General features: G+C 43.3%; 1 protein-coding gene across 2 annotated transcripts in view; it reads left to right on the plus strand.

The window, feature by feature from the left end:
* Window positions 1–22777, plus strand: part of PPP2R2C (protein phosphatase 2 regulatory subunit Bgamma) — a 411371-nt gene that overhangs the window by 360739 nt on the left and 27855 nt on the right. For both annotated transcript variants that reach the window (XM_030191168.1, XM_030191169.1), the window contains one exon: window positions 8529–8698. In XM_030191168.1, the coding sequence (XP_030047028.1) occupies window positions 8529–8698 (170 nt within the window). The remainder of the gene's footprint in view (window positions 1–8528; window positions 8699–22777) is intronic.

Consider the following 22777-nt stretch of genomic DNA (forward strand, 5'->3'; position numbering starts at 1 on the left):
GACTGCCTCATATAGGACGGTATGCGCCTTAAACAATCAGTATGTTCTCTGTCTCCAGCAGATGTAGGACAGACTCTCACAAACTCCTGGTTTTATCCACAACTTTGGCTCCTGTTCTGGGTTTTCCTAGTTCAGTTAAGATAGGGGGTCTTTAGGTAGTCCAGTGCCTTATCCCGGGGTACACCTGATGGTGCCAGGTCACTACTCCCCCAGTACCTCCCCTCTGGCCACTACATCATCAGAGTGCGGTTCTGAGGGGATCGATGCCCTCCTTCAGCAGTGGCCTCAGAGGGATCTTCCCCATGTGTTCCTTCCTTGGACAGTGATAGGGCTGGTCCTCCACAGGATCCTCTTGCATCTGGGGAGGGCGATCCTAGTTGCCCCAGATTGGCTGTGGAGGCCTTGGTTTGCGGAGTTAGACCATCTGTTGGTGGGTGACCCATTCCGTCTCCCACTTTAGCCAGATCTTCTGATCAGGGAATGATCGGTATGGAGGATCCATCCGCCTTTGGTCTTACGGCTTATCTATTGAGCGGTCAAGACTGAGAAGGATGAGCTATTCCAAGGGTGTTATTACCACTCTAATGCATGCCAGGAAGTGGTCCACCTCTTCAACATAGGCTAGAGCTGTGGTTCCCAAACCTGGTCCTGGAGGCACCCCAACCAGTCAGGTTTTCAGGATACCCACAATGAATATTCAAGAGATAGATTTGCCTGCAGTGGAGGCAGTGCATGCAAATCTCTTTCATGAATATTCATTCTGGGTATCCTGAACCTGCTGGTTGGGTTGCCTCCAGGACCAGGTTTGGGAGCCAGTGGGCTAGAGTCTGGAGGCTTTTTGAGGTTTGGTGTTCAGGGTGCACGGTGGTGCCCTTTCAGGCTTATAAAATAAGGAAATCTTTCTGTGTTCACCATCTAATTCATTCAGTACAGCTTTTTGAAGAGAACTTAATCTGTGCTCTTTTGCTAAATTGGATTGATTACTATAACTCACTGTATCGGGGCCTGCAGTCTTCAAGGTCAAGTGTATTCAATTAATACAGAATACAGCAATTTTCCTTTTTCTTTCGTTTTTTTAAACTTGTGAACCACCTTGACATGAAAATGTAGGCTGTATATCAAATGAAATATAAAACCAAATTTTAAACTAAAACTGTTGTCTAATACCAAGATATACAATCGTGTGACACTTTTCCAGAGAGAGCAGCATTGGCTGCCCATTTCAATTCACTCTCAATTTAAGATCCTGCAGATAATTTTGTGTGTGATTCATCAAGCTGTACCATTTTTTCTAGCCAATTTCATCGTGCCATATAACTCTGTTCGCTTGTTAAGGTTATCCCAGAGTAATTTGCTCTCCCTTCTATGTCCAGAGTTAGATTAAATTCTACAAGGCGTAATGTTTTTTAATTTATTGCACTTTCCTCTGGAATGACATGCTCCCTATCTTAGGTCAGAGGTGTCATACCAGAGTTTTTGAGTTTTAAATCCGAACTGAAAACATAACTTTTCTGTTTTCCATGAAGAAAGGCTGATTTCTTGGAGACATATGTGGACTGGAGTGTTGGTATTCGGAGGCTGTGTTTACTGGTCAGGCTGTAATCTAGGAGCTTTATCTGACCAGTTCATTTTTAGTCCTGAACCCTTCCAGTGCTGATTCTTATGTTTCTTGTTTCTTCTTCCTTTTGTTAGGAACAGTTTCTGTTGCTTCCTTTTTTCTCTTTCTCCTTGGTATTATAAACCACCTTGATGTGTATATATATATATAGGCAGTATATCAAGTCCGAATAATCTAAACTGAACATCTGAACTCCACAACCTACAATATGTTTAAAACAGAGAGCTTCCTCCGTGGCTGTTTATACCTGCAGGCTATCAGGTTGCAAGTTTCAGGCCTTTATTGTGAGTATGCAGAAAAGGTTTGAAGTTCTGCATATCCCTTCAAAAATTCCCTTCAAAAGCTTGAGGAAGGGTATAAAGCTGTGGAGACGTTTTGACTGCTACATTGGTTAAAGGGCATGATAATCTTGAAGTAAAATATGAAAATTTGGAATATATCATAGGGAGAAAAAATTTGCGCTTAATGAATTTTCCTAAAATTCTAGACATTTCCCCACAAGAAATGTTTAAGAAATTTATGTTGGAATATCTTAAGATTCCTTTACAATCACTTCCTCGAGTGATTTATTTACTTTCTAGCAAGAAGAAGCCTACAGGGAAGGAAGTGGATATACAGTCTCCAATTTCACAGGATAGTCTTGATTTAACATTTTTTTTGAAGCCTTCAAAAGAAGGGGTAGCAATACCTTCTGCTCTCCTTGTGACAATGGTATTCGATTATGATAGAGACTGAATACTGAAGTTATACTTTAAATATTGATCTTTTCTTTTAAAATTTCCATGCAAATGTGTGGTCAAGTATCAAGCACAAATGTATTATTTTTTTTGATCCTTCACAATTGGTTATATTGTTCAGTAATAAAACAGTCTCAACAGGTGGAGACTTGACTGTACTTTACAGGTTTTTCTCCCATAGTAAATGATTTGTTGCTCTCTAGGGGGCTCTTTTACTAAATCGTGTTAGCGATTCCCGGCACGGCAAATGTGCCGCAGCCTGCATGGGCTGTGTTGCATTTGCCACACAGGAATCGCTACCACGGTTTAGTAAGAGATGCCCTAGGTTTGTTTTCCTTAGATTAAGAATTATTTCTAGTCTTCCTATAAATCATTTGATCTCTTGATCCCCTCCTCCCACACACACACACAAACATATGCAATTGTGGACTGTTTTCAGTTATTACTTTCTTGTTTCTTTACATATTTAATCTTCTTATTATTTCTTGTAATATCTGATTTTTCTAGATCAAGTGTATTGCTTGACTAAATTTGTTTTAATTGCAATAAAAAATAATAATAATTTAAACAAACAAAACAGAAGAGTAATAAATGTCACACAACAGCAGAACTGACTGAGATTGAAAATGTCCTTCCTATTTCAGACCATAGTAAAATCAGTTCCACTGCTGACAAAAAGGAAGGGATTTTGGTCTAGGTTCTTTCTGGTGTCCTTAGACTGGAGGATTCCATTCTATCCTAGACCTAAGGAATTAAAAAAAAAAAATTGTTGAAAAAGGAAAAGTTCAAGATGATTACAGTGGGCTCTGTAAACTTCCCTTCAAAATAAAAAAAGAATGGCTATACTCTCTAGAACTAGAAGACACATAGAATATAACCGAGTTACAAGAGGAAGCTCAGATATGTAGAAAGGAAACAACATCTCCAAGATCATGTTCTGTATTTTATTCACAAAATATCTTGCAGCTGTTATGGTATCTATAAGGAAGCTGTGGATTCATCTATTTTCCTACTTTGGATCATTGATTTATCAAGAGCAAACTGCAGGCAGGAGCAGATGAATCCATACAGAGCACTATCTGGGTGTTGTATTCATTAACTCCCCCCCCCCCCCCCCCATCTTTTACAAAGCCTCGCTAGCGGCTGACACATGGTAATGCTGACACAGCTGAGGAGAACAGAAGGCAGATTAGCAGCAAATGCCTTCTACCTTCAATGAACAGTAGGTTTTCTGTACACACATTCTTCCATACCTCTGATGACAAAGACCTTTGTATCAGACATCTAGTTGGTTGAGGCTGAGGGTCACCATTGAGGAAGATACTTAATTGATTTATAGTTCTCTGGCCAAATGTATTCTTCTCCCTTCTCAGCTTTAACTCCTGGCATAGTCAATGAGCTCACTATAGTAAATAGCAAAAAGAAGCACAAAAGAACAATAACAAGAAAAAAGGATCATTGGATTCCATGCTGGCCTTAAGATAAACAGTCCCTTTAATGGGCATTCCAGTATTTAATAAGTATGTACAGTATATGAATAATGAAAAGTAAAAGGTTAATTGTCAATAGGATTAGGGTAAATTGGTTACAGCATTAGGATCATGTCACTTCAATACAATACAATAATATGTATATTCCGCTATCTACCCACAAAGGATCAATGCGGATTACAATATAAGTAAAAACTAGGCCATTACTAGGGAAAGTACAATGATCACATAAATATATAATTAACCCAAACTATACGATATCAGTAATTTAGTCAAAAGACTAGATCAAATATGTAGAAAACAGATGGACTTTCAACAATTTATGAAACCTAGAATAAGAAGACACCACTCTGAACTCTGAAGGAAGAGAATTCCAGCATTGTACTGAACAATACAAAACTGGAGCTATGATAAGATTTATATCTCATTTTTTACAGAAGGAAATTACAATAAACAACAATCCTTTGCTCTAAGTAAACAAACTTCATTAAAGAAATATTGAAAAGTCTCCTTGGTGGAACTTCACTCTCAAATCCAGCATGTTTAGCAATAGCAAATATGGTGAAATGTACTCCTTACCCCTTGTAGTGATATATTAAAGTCTCTATTAGATTGCTACAGGTGAAGGATGTTTGAGCCTCTGTTATCTCTTAGTTGGGTAACAACAGATTTACTGTGCTCTTATCCCAGTGAGTGCCATAAACTTGCCTTGTGAGCATGTTAAGAATAAGGTTCTGGGTGGATTATTTATTCCCTGATTCCCCTGCTTTCAGCTTTCAATCCCATCCTTGACTGGGATTTACAGGTGTCAGCAAGCTTCCATTATGGCTGAAAAATGTCTAAGTCTTATGAACGCCCAAGTTCCACCCAGAACACGCCCCTGGCGTGCCCCCTTGAGATTTGGATGTACTTCTGGCGGGCTTCAGAGAAAAATGTCTAAAAATAGCTTTTGAAAATACTGATTTGGATGTTTTTGTGAGAAAAACGTCCAAATGCAGACTAATGTCACTTTTTGGACGTTTTTCTCTTTTGAAAATGAGCCTGATAATATATCACCTTCGCTTCTCCATAACTATGTCTGAGATCATTGTGTCTTACAGAAAGAAATCCACTAGGAGGCATCATGGTTTAAATGGTATTTCTTCGCTGGTAACATTTTTTGGAAAATAAGATAACAACCTGAATATTATGTTTGGCAACATTAAATGTAATAGTGTGATCACCAAGTCAGGTCATTAGTAGTATGAATGAGTGTTGTGATTGAGATAGGAGTGATTATATTTTCATTTAATAAATGTTTTTGATATGATTTAAAATGAGATCTGGAGTATTTTTGTTAAAATGTATTTGAGTTAACTTAACTCCGGTTTTACTGTGTAAGTCCCCTATTTTTGCATTAATATTGCACTGGAACATGGGGAATATGGCTGCTTCCGGTTGGAAGTCCAAATCGGGGCTCACAAGTGACTGTATTAGTGAATTAATGGCAGGTGATCGCCCGTTTTCTGAATCGCAACAACAATGTGAATGCAGTTAGGAGGATATTCACAGGGTGCATAAGTCTTTGGTTTGTGCAGAGCTGTATTCGACTGCCCTCATAGAATACTGTCATGCTCAGCGAGTTCCAAAGGGCCGATAAAGGTGGGGCCATAGTCGTTACGGATCAAGCTGTATATATTAAAGAAGGTTTACAACAAATGCAACAGGTACAGTTTTACAGACCCATTGACTATGACCCTACTGTTGAATTACAACATAAAATAGTGATCTGTGTAAATCAAGCTGTTAGGGTGTTTTTTTTTTTTCTCACAAGGAACAGAAGTTCTTGTGTAACACTGTCCTAGGATCCCATACATTTACTTTATCCCCAAAGTATATAAATCCCTTTTGAACCCCCCTTGGCGGCCAGTTGTTTGTACACGTGGTTCTGTTCTTGAACCTTTATCTCAGTATATGGATAGAACTTTACGTCCTTATGTAGTTCAGTCTGTTTCTTATGATTCAATGCACTTTATTCAATTATTGGACACCGTGTGGCTCGCTGAGGATGACAGTGTGTTGTTGGTTGCCCTTGATGTAGTGGCATTGCACATGAACATTCCTCAAACAGAAGCAATAGATATGGCTTGCCAATATTTTCAATTGGCAGCCATTCCAGACTCTAAAATAACAGTGCTGCGTCAATTGCTAACTTATGTTATTTGTCATATCTATTTTGAATTCCAACAATGGTTTTTTGTTCAAATTAAGGAGGTTGCTGTGGTTTTACTGTTTAAGTCCCATATTTTTGCATTTAAATGGAAGAGCCATACAGTATGAGGATACAACCTTAGATTCCTTCACTTCTCTTACTAATATGGCCTCAACACCAATATCAAACGTGTTTGGGCTCACCTCAGTGCAACTGGTGCTTGCCACCACTGTGTAGAAGCAATCATGCAAAGTTTGCTTCTGTTGACTTATGTTCCTGCGTTCTTAATTGGAGCTTCCTATTAAGCTATATCCTCTCCCAATCTGACTCCACCCCTTTACTCCTATAAATGTAAATAGGTGTATTGTAAAACAGTATATATACACTTACCCACTCAAAAGAAGGAAAATGTTTCAAAAGATATTTTACACAGGTAAACATGAGTTTAGCAGCATGGGAGGAAAAAACACCTTAGTTTATCTAATACTTCCTATTGCCTCAGGTATCTACTTGAATTGTAAATTACATTACATTACCCATTGCTTATAACCCGCATATACCAATTCTGGTTTGAAGCGGATTAAAAAAGATAAACAAGAAACAATTCTGGGAAGTACAAGATACAATCAATTTACATCCACACAGCTGAAATAACAATTGCAACTATACTAGAACTTGTTTGGAAATGGTATATTTCCAAAACAAAATTGTCTTAATAAATTTGTGAAAATGAACATAATTATGTGTTTGAACCACAGACGTAGGCAGTAAATTGCATAGCTTAGCTTCACAATATGAAAATGATGTAGAGAGAACTCCCTTAGATTTAACACCCTTGCACGATGGGAACATCAATTTTAATTGGTTACGAGTCCCGTATTTAGAGTGAAAAATGTTGAAAACACAAATAAGATGGAACTAATCCATGGATGATCTTAAATACAAAATAGTATAGTTTTAAATCAATCCTGACCTCAACTGGCAACCAATGTAATTGACTATACCAGGGTGTAAATCTGTCAAACTTATTTAGCAAACAGAGCACAGTGAATAATTTCCTTAATAAATGTTTCAAACAACCCAAATAGATGATATTACAGTAAACCAGTTATGATAATATAAGTGCATGTACCACCAATCTAAACTGATCCTGATGGAGATTTTACAAATTCTTCCGTTATGTAATAACTTGCTTGTATAGCGCCAGGATTAGCAACCAGGATTAACAAATGTTGAGAGGATGTTCCCGGGGAACATTTAAACCCCATAAGCATAAATGAGGGATAAGAATTAACACTCATAGGCAAGGGGAATAAATGTGAGCCTTCAGGTGGGAACTGAAGAATAGGAGAGTACAGAGGTGGCAGCAGCTGTTGAGTGCTAACAAATATGGCAGCGGACAGGAGCTGGAAGAAACCCACTGACTATTCCATATGTACTAATAGTTATCTTGCCAACCACTGTAAAACACAGCATCATACAACCTTGTCAATGTAATTGAATTAATGTAATCTCTAACAACTGTTATATGTAAGCCACATTGAACCGAAACTCGTTTTTGGATAATTGTGGGATACAAGCATGAATAAATTAAAAAAAAGAAAAAGAAATAACAGAGAAGATAATATTAGAAGTAGAGGCCTAAAAAAAAAATCCTGACATCAGTTGTACGCAACCACATAGCCATACCTCAGGTTTTGAGGGGGCCTGAGCCCAAAATGGGGGAGGGAGAACACAAAAATATTTGCCCCGCCACTCTCCACTTCTGCTGCAACCCCATACACCTGGGCTGGTGGGGGTCCCCAAACCCTCCAGCAGAAGCCTTCTTCCAGCCAATGTTTTTTCTGAGCTGCAGCGCTACCTGCCTTGCTCTCCCCCCCCCCCCCCCAAATGCTTGGTTTTAGTGAAATTGAGTAGGCGTGAGGAAGCCCGCTCCCTGCGCATGTTCAGTTTTCATGCATTCTTAATTTCACTAAAACCAAGCATGTGCACAGGAGTGGCGGCAGGGCAGGCAGCACAGCGCCTCAGGAAAACAAACATCGGTTGGAGGAGGGCTTCTGGTGGCGGTGCTTGGGGACCCCTGCCAGGCAAACTAGCAGGCAGTGCATCAATTTGGGGGGCTTTTGCCCCAAGGAGCCCACCTCCTCTCCGCCCTCTTGGCTATGCCACTGGTTGTAAGTACTATCCAATATCCAGGAATTTGCTACTAGCAATATTTACTGGATCACCATTATGCATATCAATAATATGGAACTTGGAAATCTGGGAAGAGATTTCAGTCTCCAGATTCCTGCACTTCCCCCATCCCCATTTTACAGGGTTCTTGTTATGACAGCGAGATTGGAAATGTCATTGCTCACACAACACACTTAGAAATCAGACAAATTAGAAACAAGTATATATTGTAAAGCAATATATTTTAAACACATTGCTATTCTGTTTAATATTGTTTTTATTTGAATCCTGTGTTTCTTTTTTTCTTTATTTTACAGTTTTTGAAGAACCCGAAGACCCTAGTAACAGATCATTTTTTTCAGAAATCATCTCTTCCGTTTCAGACATCAAATTCAGTCATAGTGGTCGTTATATGCTCACAAGAGATTACCTCACTGTTAAAGTTTGGGATCTGAACATGGAGACCAAACCCATAGAAATCTATCAGGTACAGTTTTAGTTTTCTATGAAATGCTACTTTATATAAATCTCTGGTTTGTACAAAGAACATAGATATTCTAATTCTCTGACCCAACCACTGACCCAATGCGGCCGCTGGCTGTAGTTCTGCCTCAAGCGCGTGTCATTTCAGGCACTACAGAAATTTTTTCCCGTAATTATTAGCACGGCACTGGCAATAATCGCTGCTTGGTTACCACCAGAGCCCTTACTGCCACCTCAATGGGTGGCAGTAAGTGTTCCCTCCCTGCATGGCCATGTGGTAAATGCAATTTTACTGCATGGCCATGTCAATTCTTTGGCCTTTTTACCCTGCTGTGGTAAAAAGGGTTCTGGCTTGCGGCAAAATGGCTGCCACTGCTACCGCTGGGCCCTTTTTACCACAGCTTGGTAAAAGGACCCCTTAGTAATGTTAGGTGCATCCATGCTCATAGCACCTGAAAGTAAAGTGCATTAAGGGAACATGTCTGTGTAGAAACTGTAGGGGGAATGCTGAAGACACCTCAACAGTTACTGCAAGACCTTTGCACTTAAAGTGTATTTCTTTTGGCTGTTAACACATGTTAAGTGCAAGAACCTAAAGCTCTTTAGTAAACATGCCTCTATGTTAGACTGGTATGTGTTTTTTAGAGCCCTGTTCAAACCCTAAGAAATATCTATATTTTTGTCTATATTTTTATGATAGCACAGCATAGCTGTGCAGGTTTGTCGTACGATATATCTGACACCTTTATAATGTCTGGCCTCTTTTTTGGAGATGTTAGAGAAAGAAGGAGCCCTTTCTCCAAACTACGCGTCCTTTTGCCCACTCAGTATGCAGGCAGATGCAGTAAGCAGTCCCTTTAGCAGGAAATGTGTTCCTAATTGCATATACAAGAGTTATGTGTAATTACAGATGTAAGTCATTAAGTGGTGTTGTCTGCTAATTTGTCCTACATTATACTTACTTGTGAAGCCCACATTATTGAATTTAATCAAGTATAAATATTTACAGTTTTCAGATTAGCAAGTAGGGGCATAGCTTTGAAAATGCTTTGTAACATGGATTTGCAAAAGAGGGTAGTGGGCATTGGCAGTCTGTCCCACCGCTGCTGTTCAGGGGCAGAACTGAGGTGTGCAATGGGGGTCCTGTTCTCACAGAAGAAGCTCTTACTGTGAAGTAGGAAATGACTCTGTACTCTTCAATGGTTGTGTGCAAGGTTATTCTACTTGGGAAACTAAGGGACCCTTTTACTAAGGCGCATAGGCACCTATGCGCGTCAAATTGGAACTACCGCCTGGCTACCACGTTACGTTTGTGGAGGAAACAGCAAGCCCTCCAAAACCCACCACAAACCCACTGTACCCACATCTAGGTGCCCCCTTCACCCGTAAGGGCTATGGTAGTGGTGTACAGTTGTGTGTAGTGGGTTTTAGCGGCGGGGTTTGGGGGCTCAGCACACAAGGTAAGGGAGCTATGTACCTCGGAGCAATTTATGTCCACTGCAGTGCCCCCTAGGGTGCCCAGTTGGTGTCCTGGCATATCAGGGGGACCAGTGCACTACAAATGCTGGCTCCTCCCACGACCAAATGGTTTGCATTTGGTCGTTTCTGAGATGGACATCCTTGGTTTCCATTATCACCGAAAATCAGAAACGACCAAGTCTAGGGATGACCAAATCTTGAATTAAGCTTGCTACAATTATACAGCACTGTGCCAAGAATACTACAGAGCAACTGCTATGGGGTGTAAGATTCAGACAGCTGGAAGATGTCCCTTTGCATCTATGTATGTCTGTGTGTCTATATGAGAACGTGTCCTGTATGAATGTGTTTCCTGACTGTGATCAGCAGTGGTTTTATATAGAAAAGAAATGCAGATCATTTAACCATCTGCTTCATTCCAATTATGTGTCCTTTGATAGGAAGAGACTGCTTCTTAGCAGTAGGTGTGATTTCTCAGGCTTCAAAAGCCTGCCTTACATTATACGATCTTGAACAATGCTTCTGTAACATCATGTAAATGATAAGCAAAAGCATGTCAAGTCTGTCTACACTGACATCAATTTAAGAGTGATACCAGGAGTCAGAGCTTCTGATTTTTGTAATACTTCCCAGAAACCTCAGGTCAAATTGAATTAGCTGAATTGTGTGTAGGTTTATAGCACTGCACCATGCTGGCAACAACAAGGACCTGTCAGAACCCAAAAAGTAACAAGATTCCATGCTGTTTTCCTTCAGGGGTATGCAGTGCCTTTCCTCAGGTCTACTGTACCTTAATAATAGTTTATGGAATTTACCTCCAGAAATTTGTCCAAATTTTTTTTAAACACAGCCACACTAACTGCTTTTACCACATCCTCCGGAAATGAGTTCAAGAGCTCAAATATGCATTGAATGAAAGCATATTTACTCCCATTTGTTTTAAATGTTCTATTATGTAACTTCATAATATGCCCCTTAGTCTTTATACTTATTGAAAGAGTAAACAATCAGCAGAGTGGTGCACTTGGGTTATAGAAATCCAAAGATGCTGTAGGTGATAGGAGGTGAGAGGTGGAATCACTTAGACCAGGAGAGGGACTTTGGGGTGATAGTGTCTGAGGATCTCAGGGATGAAAGGAAGTGTTGATGACCTTGTACAAGTAATTGGTGAAGCTCCACTTGGAATATTGTGTTCCATTTTGGAGGTCGTATCTTGATAAGGACTTAGAAAGACTTAAAGCTGTTCAGAGGAAGGCAACAAAAATGGTATGGGATTTGAGCCAAGAGATATGAGAAGAGAGTGGAAGTCCTGAATATGTATATTCTAGCCAGTGCTTTTTTTTGTAGGATAAAGGTACATGTAGTAATACAGTGCCAACCTAAAGAGCAGGGTCACTATCAAGCTTATTTTCGAAGGAGAAGGGCGCCCATCTTCCAACACAAATCGGGAGATGAGCGCCTTTCTAAGGGCGGCCAAATCGGTACAATTGAAAGCCGATTTTGGCTGTCCTCAACTGCTTTCCATCGCAGGGATGGCGAAAGTTAAAGGGGGCATGTCGGCAGTGTACCGAAGGTGGGACGGGGTGTGGTTAAGAGATGGCTGTCCTCGGCCGATAATGGAAAAAAGAAGGGCGTCCCTGACGAGCATTTGGCCGACTTTACTTGGTCCCTTTTTGTTCACGACCAAGCCTTGAAAAGGTGCCCAAACTGACCAGATGACCACCAGAGGGAATCGGAGATCACCTCCCCTTACTCCCCCAGTGGTCACCAACCCCCTCCCACCCAAAAAAGAAATTAAAAAACATTTTCTTCCAGCCTCCATGCCAGCCTCAAATGTCATACCCAGCTCCATCACAGCACTATGCAGGTCCCTGGAGCAGTTTTTAGTGGGTACTGCAGTGCACTTCAGGCAGGCGGACTCAGGCCCACCCCCTACCTGTTACACTTGTGGTAAATGTGAACCCTCCAAAACCCGCCAGAAACCCACTGTACCCACATCTAGGTGCCCCTCTTCACCCATAAGGGCTATGGTACTGTTGTACAGTTGTGGGGAGTGGGTTTTATGGGGTTTGGGGGGCTCATCAAGGTAAGGGAGCTGTGCACCTGGGAGCAATTTGTGAAGCCCACTGCAGTGCCCCCTAGGGTGCCCGGTTGGTGTCCTGGCATGTGAGGGGGGAACAGTGCACTAGGAATGCTGGCTCCTCCCACGACCAAATGGCTTGGATTTGGTCATTTTTGAGATGGCTGCCCTCGGTTTCCATGATCAGCAAAAACCGAGATCGGCCATCTCTAAGTCCGGCGATCTCAACATTTAGGTCGACCATCTCTAAGGTTGACTTAAATGTTGAGATTTGGCCATCCCCGACCGTATTATCGAAACAAAAGATGGCCGTCCATCTTGTTTCGTTAATACGGTTTTCCCCGCCCCTTTGCCGGCCCGTCCTTACAGATGGGCACCCTTAGAGATGGGTGGCCCCATTTGATTATGCCCCTCCATGGCTCCGCCCCTACAGTAGCCACGCTCCCCAGAAGCCACCAGCCATGATGCATATAAAAAGGCATCACTGAAAATAGTACACCAGTCCCTAGGTACAACAAAAGAAGCCCTAAGAGTGACCATAAACTAATAAAATATGTAGACAAAAAATCCAGCTGACCCCCCCCCCCCAAAAAAAAAAAACCCAGACTCTGGCATGCAGGACAACAACAGAAAAGCAAAAATTTTTCCCCTTGTACTTCTGTAAAGATATCTGACGTAAATTTCAGATACTGACATACAGTGGTGGAAATAAGTATTTGATCCCTTGCTGATTTTGTAAGTTTGCCCACTGACAAAGACATGAGCAGCCCATAATTGAAGGGTAGGTTATTGGTAACAGTGAGAGATAGCACATCACAAATTAAATCCGGAAAATCACATTGTGGAAAGTATATGAATTTATTTGCATTCTGCAGAGGGAAATAAGTATTTAATCCCTCTGGCAAACAAGACCTAATACTTGGTGGCAAAACCCTTGTTGGCAAGCACAGCGGTCAGACGTCTTCTGTAGTTGATGATGAGGTTTGCACACATGTCAGGAGGAATTTTGGTCCACTCCTCTTTGCAGATCATCTCTAAATCATTAAGAGTTCTGGGCTGTCGCTTGGCAACTCGCAGCTTCAGCTCCCTCCATAAGTTTTCAATGGGATTAAGGTCTGGTGACTGGCTAGGCCACTCCATGACCCTAATGTGCTTCTTCCTGAGCCACTCCTTTGTTGCCTTGGCTGTATGTTTTGGGTCATTGTCGTGCTGGAAGACCCAGCCACGACCCATTTTTAAGGCCCTGGCGGAGGGAAGGAGGTTGTCACTCAGAATTGTACGGTACATGGCCCCATCCATTCTCCCATTGATGCGGTGAAGTAGTCCTGTGCCCTTAGCAGAGAAACACCCCCAAAACATAACATTTCCACCTCCATGCTTGACAGTGGGGACGGTGTTCTTTGGGTCATAGGCAGCATTTCTCTTCCTCCAAACACGGCGAGTTGAGTTCATGCCAAAGAGCTCAATTTTTGTCTCATCTGACCACAGCACCTTCTCCCAATCACTCTCGGCATCATCCAGGTGTTCACTGGCAAACTTCAGACGGGCCGTCACATGTGCCTTCCGGAGCAGGGGGACCTTGCGGGCACTGCAGGATTGCAATCCGTTATGTCGTAATGTGTTACCAATGGTTTTCGTGGTGACAGTGGTCCCAGCTGCCTTGAGATCATTGACAAGTTCCCCCCTTGTAGTTGTAGGCTGATTTCTAACCTTCCTCATGATCAAGGATACCCCACGAGGTGAGATTTTGCGTGGAGCCCCAGATCTTTGTCGATTGACAGTCATTTTGTACTTCTTCCATTTTCTTACTATGGCACCAACAGTTGTCTCCTTCTCGCCCAGCGTCTTACTGATGGTTTTGTAGCCCATTCCAGCCTTGTGCAGGTGTATGATCTTGTCCCTGACATCCTTAGACAGCTCCTTGCTCTTGGCCATTTTGTAGAGGTTAGAGTCTGACTGATTCACTGAGTCTGTGGACAGGTGTCTTTCATACAGGTGACCATTGCCGACAGCTGTCTGTCATGCAGGTAACGAGTTGATTTGGAGCATCTACCTGGTCTGTAGGGGCCAGATCTCTTACTGGTTGGTGGGGGATCAAATACTTATTTCCCTCTGCAGAATGCAAATAAATTCATATACTTTCCACAATGTGATTTTCCGGATTTAATTTGTGATGTGCTATCTCTCACTGTTACCAATAACCTACCCTTCAATTATGGGCTGCTCATGTCTTTGTCAGTGGGCAAACTTACAAAATCAGCAAGGGATCAAATACTTATTTCCACCACTGTATTCCATTCACTACATTACATAAAAACATGACAGCAGATAAGGGCCGTATGGTCCATCCAGTCTGCCCATCTTCAGTAACCACTAACTCCTCCTTTTTCTAAGAGATCCTATGTGTCTGTCTCACACCTTCTTAAACTCTGACACAGTCTTCATCTCCACGACCTCCACCAGGAGACTATTCCATGCAACCACCACCCTTTCCGTGAAAGAGTATTTTCTCAGATTCATCCTAAGCCTATTTTCTCTTAACTTCATCTTATGCTCTCTTATTCCAGAGGTTTCCTTCATTTGAAAAAGGCTCAGCTCCTGTACATTAATGCCACTGAGGTATTTAAACATCTCTCCCACCTCTCTTCCAGCGTATACATGTTGAGGTTTATGAGCCTGTTGCTATATGTTTTATGACCGAGACTGCTGACCAGTATTGTAGTGACCCTCTGAACCGACTCCATCCTGTTTATATCTTTCCATAAGTGCGGTCTCCAGAATTGCACACAGTATTCTAAATGGGGCCTCACCAGAGCCTTGTTCAAAGGCACTATCACCTCTTTTTTCCTGCTGGTCATCCCTGTCCTTATGCACCCGAGCATCCTTCTGGCTTTGAGCATCGCCTTTTCTACCTGTTTGGCCACCTTAAGGTCATTAGACACAATCACCTCCAACTCCCGCTCTTCTTTCGTACAATTAACAACAACAAATAAAACAAAAAATTAACACAGCTACCACACTACTTTATCTTAAAATAAAAATAAAGTTCTTTTTTCTACCTTTGTTGTCTGAGTATTTTATTTTTTCCATTCACTTTGGTCCCAGTGCCTTCTTTCCTCTGTTTTTTTTTCCTGTCTTTGCAGTGTCTCTGTCCATTTGACATTTCTTCTTTGTGTTCACCATCTGTTTTCCCTCTGCATCCCTATCCTGCTTATTTTCGAAGGAGAAGAGCACCCATCTTCCGACACAAATCGGGAGATGGGCGTCCTTCTCCTAAGGTCGCCCAAATTGGCATAATCGAAAGCCGATTGTGGGCGTCCTCAACTGCTTTCCGTCATGGGGACGACCAAAGTTCAAGGGGGCATGTCAGCAGTGTACAGAAGGCAGGACAGGGCGTGGTTAACAGATGGGCGTCCTCAGCCGATAATGGAAAAAAGAAGGGTGTCCCTGACAAGCATTTGGCCGACTTTACTTGGTCCATATTTTTTCATGGCCAAGCATCAAAAAGGTGCCCGAACTGACCAGTTGACCACCGGAGGGAATTGGGGATGACCTCCCCTTACTTCCCTAGTGGTCACTAACCACCTCCCACCCTGAAAAAAACAACTTCAAAAACTTTTGTCTTTCTTTTTAGAGTATGTCCTTCGCTACGCCTCCGTCCCTGTGATGGCAGTTGAGGACGTCCAAAATGTGGATGTTTCTGTGAGAATGACATCCATGCCTTTACTATGCCTCTGACACCCTCTTTATTTATTTATTTGGATTTTGGATCACAAGTAGCAGAAGTGGGATTTGAACTGGCCACCTCTGGATTGCAAGACCAGTGCTCTAACCACTAGGCCACTCTGGGGGGGGGGGGGGTGTCAGCGGAGGAATAATGAAGGCGTGGATGTCCTTCTTTCAAACATTTTGGACGTCCTCAACTGCCCCCGACAGGGATGGCCAAATTTCAAGGGAGTAGAGTAGTTTGGAGGAGTGCTGTTGCAGGGAAGGACGTCCTCAACTGCCGTCGCTTCCCCTCCTTAGGAAGGAAATCGTGTGCAAATGAGCTAACAGCAAGCAGCTCATTTGCATGCAATTTCCTTCATGCATGCCCATTCCTTTCCAGATCGGTAAGGGAAGGGCTTTTTCCATTCAGTTAGTGGGACCAATGCACTACAAATGCTGGCTCCTCCCACGACCAAATGGCTTGGATTTGGTCATTTCTGAGATGGGCGTCCTCGCTTTCCATTATCGCCGAAAACAGGGGCGACCATATCTAAGGTCGACCTAAATTTCAAGATTTGGGCATCCCCGACCGTATTATCGAAACGAAAGATGGACATCCATCTTGTTTCAATAATATGGGTTGCCCCGCCCCTTTACGGGGCCATCCTTGGAGATGGGCGCCCCTGTTCGATTAGCCCCCTCTATTTGTCCTGTCCAGCATTTCCCTTCTGTGTCACCATTCCATCTCTTTTCCAGTATCACTCTTCTGTGTTCCCATCGCCCCTCTTTTCTAGCATCGCCCCTCTGGGTGCCTATCTCCTCTATGTCCTTATCTCACCTCTTTTCCAGCATCTCCAGCTGTGTCCCTGTCCTCCCCCCATGTTCACCATCTGCCCTCCCAGTGTACTTATCTCCCTCCCCTTTTTCAGCATTGCTCCTGTGTCCCTATCTCTACCCCCTTCTTTTCAGCATTGCTCCTCTGCATCTCTATCTCACATCCCCTCTTTCAGCATTGCCCCCCTCTGTGTGCCTATCTACACCCTTTCAGCATTGCCCCCATGTCCCTATCACACCTTCCATTTTTCAGCATTTCCCCTCTCTGTGTGCCAATCTACCTCTCTTTCAGCACTGACCCCTCTGTGTCCTTATGTCCCCTCCCCTTTTTCAGTATTGCCCCCTCTCTGTGCCCATCTACCCCCCTTCAGCATGCCCCCCTATGTCCCTATCTACCCCCTTTCAGCATTGCCCCCTCTATGTCCATTTCTCCCCCTCTTTCAGCATTACCCCTCTGCATCTCTATTCTTATAGTTCCTGCCTGCCCCTTCTCTTCTCTGCGTCACTGGTAATCCCCATGTTCAGCTTATCCCCTCTCTTCCTTTGCTCCCGCACCATGTAGCCAGCATCTTTCCACTCCCCCCCCCCCCCCCCCCGTATGGAATATTTCCCTCCTTTGTGCTGTGCCCCTATCCTGATATGGCATTTTTCTCTCCTCTGTGAACCTCCCACTGTGGCATCTTTCCCTCCTCTGTGACCCCCTCCAAAATATGGCATCTTTCTCTCCTCTGTGACCCCCTCCCAAATATGGCATTGATGATCTTTCCCTCCTCTGTTCCCCATTCCCCTCGGAACGGCCTCTACCTGTGCTCTGGTCCCTTACTCTTTACCTTTCTTCCCCCGCTTCCCGTTGAGTCCTGCAGCTGGCCCGCTCCCTTCCTCTCGCTCCACTCTTCCCGGGCCACGACCCTCCTTACTTTTCTTTAGCAACTCGGCAGTGCAGAGATTAAGAGAGGCTACCTGCATCGGGGCCTTCCCTCTGTGAGTCCCACCTACTTTGTTTCAACTTCCTGTTTCCGCATAGGTGGGACTCGCAGAGGAAAGACCCAGATGCTGGCAGCCTCTCTTAATTGCTGTGTTGCCGAGTCGCTAAAGAAAAGTAAGAAGGGTCGTGGGGAAGAGGGGAGCAAGAGGAAAGGAATGGGCCAGCTGCAGGATTCACCTGGGAAGTGGGGGAAGGACTGCTATTGCTTGCTTTGGCTGGCGCTGCTGCTCGTTGAGAGAAGCAGCAGCGGCAACCACTGGAGAGTGGATGAACGGCAAGAAAAGTTAAAGGTGCTGGTACACCGTAGCAGTGTGTACCAGCACAAAAACAACCTCTTATTCTTGTAGAAAGGAGGGACAGAGGAGATATGATACAGATGTTTAAATAATTGAGAGGTATTAATATACAAACAAATCTTTTTCAAAGATGAAAAACATATTTGAAGTTGCAGGGTGGTAGTCTTAGGAGTAATATCATGGAATACTTTTCCACAGAGAGCAGGTTAAGTACCTAAAATATCCTCCTGGTGGGAGTGATGGGGCAAAAACAGTGACAGAATTCAAAAACATACAGGATAAACACATGGGAGGATCCCTGTATAGAAAAAGGTCAAAATCAAAACAACATTTATCATCACACTTTAAACAGGGCATAGGGGGTACAATCTGCATGAGGCGGCAGGTGCAGCTGGCTTCCTTATTAGACAGCCTTTACCTGTTATCATTTACCATGTTACTGTGATTTGCATTTACCTCAGATCAGAGTGCAGTTGTTCATCCTGGATCCTAATCTGAGCTGCTTGTAGGTCCGAGGTAGATGTGACTGCTGGTTCTTACTGTGGGTGATACCTGGCCGTCTTTGCTTTAATAACTCCCACAGTTGCCCTCTGACTCCTCGCCTCCTTTCCAAAATCAGTGGAAACCCCTTGATTATCCTTCTGCTCCTGGTTCATTATGAATACCCAGCTATCCGCAAGGCAGATGCTGGCCCAACCCCAACAGTTACCACACAAGCTTTGTAGTACCATGCATTAATTTTTGCAGCTAACAGTAACTGAAAAACTTTAATGCACGTTAGTAATCACGCCCCTATGTGTATTTGTTGGTACATAGAGCAGATACGGCCATTTTGCAAAACATGTTCAATGAAAGAGCAGCAACATAAGTACATAAGTAGTGCCATACTGGGAAAGACCAAAGGTCCATCTAGCCCAGCATCCTGTCACCGACAGTGGCCAATCCAGGTCAAGGGCACCTGGCACGCTCCCCAAACGTAAAAACATTCCAGACAAGTTATACCTAAAAATGCGGAATTTTTCCAAGTCCATTTAATAGCGGTCTATGGACTTGTCCTTTAGGAATCTATCTAACCCCTTTTTAAACTCCGTCAAGCTAACCGCCCGTACCACGTTCTCCGGCAACGAATTCCAGAGTCTAATTACACGTTGGGTGAAGAAAAATTTTCTCCGATTCGTTTTAAATTTACCACACTGTAGCTTCAACTCATGCCCTCTAGTCCTAGTATTTTTGGATAGCGTGAACAGTCGCTTCACATCCACCCGATCCATTCCACTCATTATTTTATACACTTCTATCATATCTCCCCTCAGCCGTCTCTTCTCCAAGCTGAAAAGCCCTAGCCTTCTCAGCCTCTCTTCATAGGAAAGTCGTCCCATCCCCACTATCATTTTCGTCGCCCTTCGCTGTACCTTTTCCAATTCTACTATATCTTTTTTGAGATACGGAGACCAGTACTGAACACAATACTCCAGGTGCAGGTCGCACCATGGAGCGATACAACGGCATTATAACATCCGCACACCTGGACTCCATACCCTTCCTAATAACACCCAACATTCTATTCGCTTTCCTAGCCGCAGCAGCACACTGAGCAGAAGGTTTCAGCGTATCATCGACGACGACACCCAGATCCCTTTCTTGATCCGTAACTCCTAACGCGGAACCTTGCAAGACGTAGCTATAATTCGGGTTCCTCTTACCCACATGCATCACTTTGCACTTGTCAACATTGAACTTCATCTGCCACTTGCACGCCCATTCTCCCAGTCTCGCAAGGTCCTCCTGTAATCGTTCACATTCCTCCTGCGACTTGACGACCCTGAATAATTTTGTGTCATCGGCGAATTTAATTACCTCACTAGTTATTCCCATCTCTAGGTCATTTATAAATACATTAAAAAGCAACGGACCCAGCACAGACCCCTGCGGGACCCCACTAACTACCCTCCTCCACTGAGAATACTGGCCACGCAATCCTACTCTCTGCTTCCTATCTTTCAACCAGTTCTTAATCCATAATAATACCCTACCTCCGATTCCATGACTCTGCAATTTCTTCAGGAGTCTTTCGTGCGGCACTTTGTCAAACGCCTTCTGAAAATCCAGATATACAATATCTTAGGGCTTTCTATGTATAAATGTGCAGATTTTCTACCTACATGTGTAAATAACAGATTTTTCAAGATTGCACATCCAAGGTAAGCCAGTTAAAGAACTGAGCTCCAAAACTCGCTTCTTTTTCCTTTTTTGGTTACCAGAAGGGTAAACAGTTTTCCTTTTGATTGGTTTTTCAAACAGGTCCGAATGAGTAGTTAGCTGACAGTTTTGATCAAGCTGGAAGCCCAGAGAAACAGGAGGAAAATACAAGGCCCAAATAATAATAATAATAATAGATATCATATTAAATTATGGAATGAGCACCTGCCAATTTGGATTATATAATGAATAGCAAAAAAAATTTTGAAGTTGTGGAAGCCTGCATAAGAGCAGCTGTTATAAACTGCTAACTGCCTGAGCATCCAAGAAGACTGAAGCTGGAGTGACTAGCACATTACAGCCATGGTTATGACCCTAATATCAACCGTTAGACTTACAAGAATGTTGGTACAACCTGCACAGAACAAAGTGTCATTTTTTGTTATTTCTCATTTTAGTGCACGCTGTTTACAAGATCTGCTAATGTATAAATGATATAGAACAGTTAAATGTATCTTAAAAACATGACAAAAGAAATTGAAAGAATGATATAAAGAAAGCAAACACAAAATACTTTCCCCCCAAGTAAACCTATATTGCCCGTGCAATAATTACTTCTACACTTGGCACTTTCTGCCAGTTAAAAGAAACCTGCACCCTTTGGGTCTTGTGTACACTGTCAGGCCAGGAATTTGCACAGGCAGATTGGGCAAATTCATATGGCCCAGAGTTGAGAGAGCCACTTGTGTCCTTCATGAAGATGGTAAATTCCTGACACATGTGGGGAAGGGGGTTCAGAGTAGGGTTTCTGTCCAGTGGTTTTACGTCAGGGATATGCCACTGGCTACCAGAATCAGCAAATCAGCAATATGGAAAGAAGAGAGGAAACCCTTCACAAAATGGAAACAAAACCAACGATAGTCGGGGAACAAGTAGCTGAAATCCAGTGAATAGAACTAATGCAACAAAAAACTTTATAAAAAAAATTAAATGATTGCATTGGGTTAAAAAAAAACTAAATTCTTCATTAAGAACCCAATGGAAGATAATTAATACATCATTTATTTTAAATAATTTTTGGTTTCATTAATGCTATTCAAAGGATTTCAGCAACTTCTTACCCAGGCTCTTCATTTTGTTTAGAATTTTTAAATTAAATCATATAATTATCCGTAGTCTGCATACTGTCTACATCCTTGGCAGTAGACATGCGCCACTAACCTCTCCTTCTCCGTATGACTCCAGTCCTAGATTCTCTCTGTTCACGTTTCCTCACTGCCTGTGTGCCTCTGTTCGCTCTCTCTCTCACCCCCCCCCTGCCCTCCCTTCTTGCACAGACTTCCATTCCCTCTCCCCCCATCCTCAAAATACTTCCTACTCTGGCTCATCTCTCCAGGGACACTGCAGGGCTGGTACTGAATGTGGCAGCAGGGTGAGTTAGTGCAAAGACTAAGGAGAAAACTCTATACAGTAGGTCAGTGGTTCCCCAGCTAGTCAGGTTTTCAAGATATCCACAATGAATGCTCATGAGAGTTATTTGCATGCAAGTCTCTCTTGAATATTCATTGTGGATATCTTGAAAACCTGACTAGCTGGGGTGTCTTCAGAGCCAAGTTTACGAACCACTGCGGTAGGTGCTAACAAGCACATGCCAGTTATACATATAAATGATTAGAATACTAGCATGTACGCAAGTATGTATGCACACTAGTAAAAAAAAGTCCGTTTCTCATTTAAATGAAACGGGCGCTAGCAAGGTAATCACCTTCTGCCATTAATGTTTTTAAGGGAAGTTCCAGCGTCCCCCCTCCCTCCCAATTCCAGGGTCCCTCTCTCTCCCCCTCCCTCCCTCCCATTTCCAGGGCCCCCTCCTCCTAGGGCCCCCTCCCTCCCAGTTCCAGGGTCCCCCCTCCCTTCTTCCCAGATCCAGGGTCGTCGTCCTTCCTTCCCTCCCTTCCAGTTCCAGGCCCCCTCCCTCCGAATTTTAAAAGTCAACCTGACTAACCTTGTCGGGGTTACGGCGGCCGGCAGCAGCAGTAAAAAGCGTGCAGGCTCGGCACTTTAGTTTTCCCTTCTGTGTCTCTCAGATCTGGTCCTGTCCTCATTTCCTGTTTCTGCAAGGGCGAGACCAGAGTTGAGAGACAGAGAAGGGAAAACTGAAGTACGTGCCGAGCCTGCACACTTTTTACCGCGCGAGGTAAGTAAGGATTACTTTTAAAATTCAGAGGGAGGGGGCCTGGAACTGGGAGGGGGGAGGGACAATGACACTGGAACTGGGAGGGAGGGGGGACACTGGAACTGGGAGGGAGGGGGGACGGACGACGACCCTGGAACTCGGAGGATGGGAACGAACTTCTAGTGGGTGAATATTATATGCAGCCTTCTCTTCCCTCCGAGGGCAGGGCACTGAGAGCGAGTGTGAGGCCTGTGGTTGGTCCCTTCTCCTTCTGACGTCGAGTTTCTTTCCCTGGCAACTATACAGAGTTCCCTCAAGGGCGGGGC

Source organism: Microcaecilia unicolor, chromosome 2, assembly GCF_901765095.1.
Source record: "Microcaecilia unicolor chromosome 2, aMicUni1.1, whole genome shotgun sequence".
Lineage (NCBI taxonomy): Eukaryota > Metazoa > Chordata > Amphibia > Gymnophiona > Siphonopidae > Microcaecilia > Microcaecilia unicolor.